We start from the raw sequence: 2762 nt of genomic DNA on the forward strand, positions 1-2762 counted from the left end.
GAGTGACGTTAGGACAGGAATGGAGACAGAGGCATACCAGGGGCCAAGCAGCTGTGGGAATGCAGGGAGGACCCACGTGATGTTGGGTACTTTGGGGCGGGAGGGGCAGGACAGCTGGGCCGGAAAGGCATATGGGATCCTGGGGAGGGGGGGTTGTCCCAGAAAACCAGAGCTGTGCAGGGGGTTTAGGGGCTACAGGGGGTGCAGGGGGAGAAGGCTCAGCTGGAGGAAGGATGGAGAGTCCACAGGGAAGGAAGCATGTGGTTGGGGGTGCGATGTTTCTCCTGGAGGACAAGGCCGGGGTGCTGGATGCGGGTCTCGGGGCAAAGCGTGAGGGAAGAAAGAGACAGTCACAGAACCCCCGTCGGAGGTGTCTGATGGCATTTGGGGGGTCCTGGGAGGATTGGGGGACCGGATGCCAGGGACTGGAGGACCTGTTTGAGGGCTGACAGCTGGAGTGGTAGGATTGGGGGACTCGGGAGCCAGACCGTTGGGCCACAGAGATCTGGAGGGGTGAGAGGGGGTGATCAGGGTCCCAGGGTCTGTTGGGATTAGGGGGGGGGTCCTCAGAAGAGTTGGAGTCCCCCAAAGAGCGAGACTGAGATGGCCCAGGATGCCCCCTTCATAGAGGGGCTGGGGCGGGATCTGAGGGGGGAAGAGTAGAAAGTTCTGGGGGGCCCCGGTGGGGGAAGGACTGTGGGTTGGAGGGGTGCAGGCTGGGGAGCTGGGTGGGGAGGGAAAGGACTTATTATCTTATATTGGGAGGGAAGGAAGGCGGCGTGAGAGGCAGGGCCGGCTCCCCTCCCACATCTTCCCCCGCTGGCTTACCAGTACTGGCCAGGGACAGAGCAAGGCCCAGGCCCAGGAACCACATGGCGGCAGAGGTGTCCGGGGGCAGGCAGGTGGTGAGCCAGGAGGGCCGCCCTGAGGAGCCTTTAAAAGCCCCTAGGGCCCCGCCCCTGCCCTGCTGGCACTCTGATCCTGGACACCTCCCCCCACCCTGCCTGTGAAGGGACGGGAGAACCAGCAGCTGCTGCTCTGAAGGGCCTGGAAGCCTGGGGGTGGGGGGGTGGGGTGGTGGAGGGGGGCAGCCAGGGCAGGGCCCGGAGCTCCTGGGGCGTTGATCTTGGGGACAGAGCCAGTGAGGATGTCATTGGCAGTTAGACCCGAGCAGAGCAAGGACGATGGGCCGGGTACAGCAGGTCACAGGGCGGAAAGCCCGGGTGCCTACCTCGCCCCCCCCCCAAACTTTCCTCCCCATTGCATCGCTCCCTGGTCCTGCTGTTTCGACCCCCACACCGAGGCCTCAGTCGTGTTTCAGCTCCAGGCCCAGCAAAGCAGCAACACCAGAAAAGTGAGGCCATGGCTGCCCGGCAGGACCAGCTGCAATAACTAATGACTCCTGACCCCAGGGCCAGCCAATCAGTGGAGACCGGGACCCTGAAAGGGCACACCTGGGAAACGGACGCATGTGCTGCTGAAACCCTCCCCTGAGGCCTCCCCTAAGATTGCTCACCTGCAGGAGAGAAAGAAAAGCCCTGAGGACAGAGGGCCCAGCTCATGCTCTCCCTCTGGGGCGCACACCTGTGCCTTTCCCTCCCCCCTCCCCCCCAGGCAGGCATCTCCTAACCTCTAAGGGACCCCATGGAACTTGCAACCAGGGGAGCAGTGGGCAATGGCAGCTCGTCCTGGGCTCACCCCTGAGCCCGTCGACGAGGCCCCCTTTTGTCTGACTTCTTAGTGAGCCAGAGCGGCCCCACCTGGGTTGCTTCTTCTATGCTAAGCCCTTCATTGTTTCACGAAGGGCATTTGCTGCGGCCAATACATTCTTGCTTGCTTTGCTGCACTTCATCTCTCTCTCTCTCTCTCTCTCTCTCTCTCTCTCTCTCTCTCTTTTTTAAAATATATATTTTATTGATATTTTACAGAGAGGAAGGGAGAGGGATAGAGAGAAACATCGATCAGCTGCCTCCTGCACACGCCCTACTGGGGATGTGCCCGCAACCAAGGTACATGCCCTTGACCGGGATCGAACCTGGGACCCTTCAGTCCGCAGGCCGGCGCTCTATCCACTGAGCCAAACCGGTCAGGGCTCTCCTGGCTCTTTGGTAAAATTGAAGCAGCTCACAGGGTCCCAGTCTCTGCTTTAGGCCAGGACAGGAGAGTATTTGCCTTTTTGCCATGGCTACCAGGAAGCCGGGAACCAAAACTTGAAAAAAAAAAATGTACTCATTCTTGACCATTTAGTCACGTGTGCGGAGATATAGAGTACTTCCCCCGTGCCAGGCCCTGTTTGAGTCAGTTCATATGAATTTCCTCCCTTAACCCTATGAATGAAGTAATATGAGGGCCCTTGCTTCACAGACGTGGAAACCGAGGTTGAGCCTTTTTCTCAGGGTCACACAGCCGATCGCATGTGTTGAGGGAACAGAGCCCCTGCTTTCGGGCCATTTCTCCTCACCTAGGGGTCAGGACAGTGGGTGGAAAGGAACCACATACATCGGATCTGGGTTCCCCGCCCAGTCTCTGGTTCCCATATCCCTTCATCCCCAGAAGAAAGTCACAGAAACGTTTACAGAGAAACTTGCACCAGTGCTGTTATCTTGGTGTTAAACAGGCGACCTTTGAGCACCAACATCAGACCGGACAAGCCCTTGGCTAACACGGGGCCTTGGACAAATGGGGTTTTTTGGAGGGGGGTGGGTGGTGGTGGCTGATTCTGTCCCAGGTCAGGATGAAGCGGCCATGGGAGTGTCTGCTCA

General features: G+C 59.0%; 1 protein-coding gene across 1 annotated transcript in view; it reads right to left on the minus strand.

Moving 5' to 3' along the window:
* The window catches only part of KLK1 (kallikrein 1), a 4249-nt gene extending 3319 nt beyond the window's left edge, over nucleotides 1-930 (minus strand). The window contains exon 1 of the mRNA XM_005879567.2: nucleotides 829-930. Within this exon, the coding sequence (XP_005879629.1) occupies nucleotides 829-874 (46 nt within the window). The 5' untranslated portion in view covers nucleotides 875-930. The remainder of the gene's footprint in view (nucleotides 1-828) is intronic.
* Between the last annotated feature and the right edge of the window lie 1832 nt (nucleotides 931-2762).

The sequence above is a fragment of the Myotis brandtii genome, unplaced genomic scaffold (assembly GCF_000412655.1).
Source record: "Myotis brandtii unplaced genomic scaffold, ASM41265v1 scaffold601, whole genome shotgun sequence".
Lineage (NCBI taxonomy): Eukaryota > Metazoa > Chordata > Mammalia > Chiroptera > Vespertilionidae > Myotis > Myotis brandtii.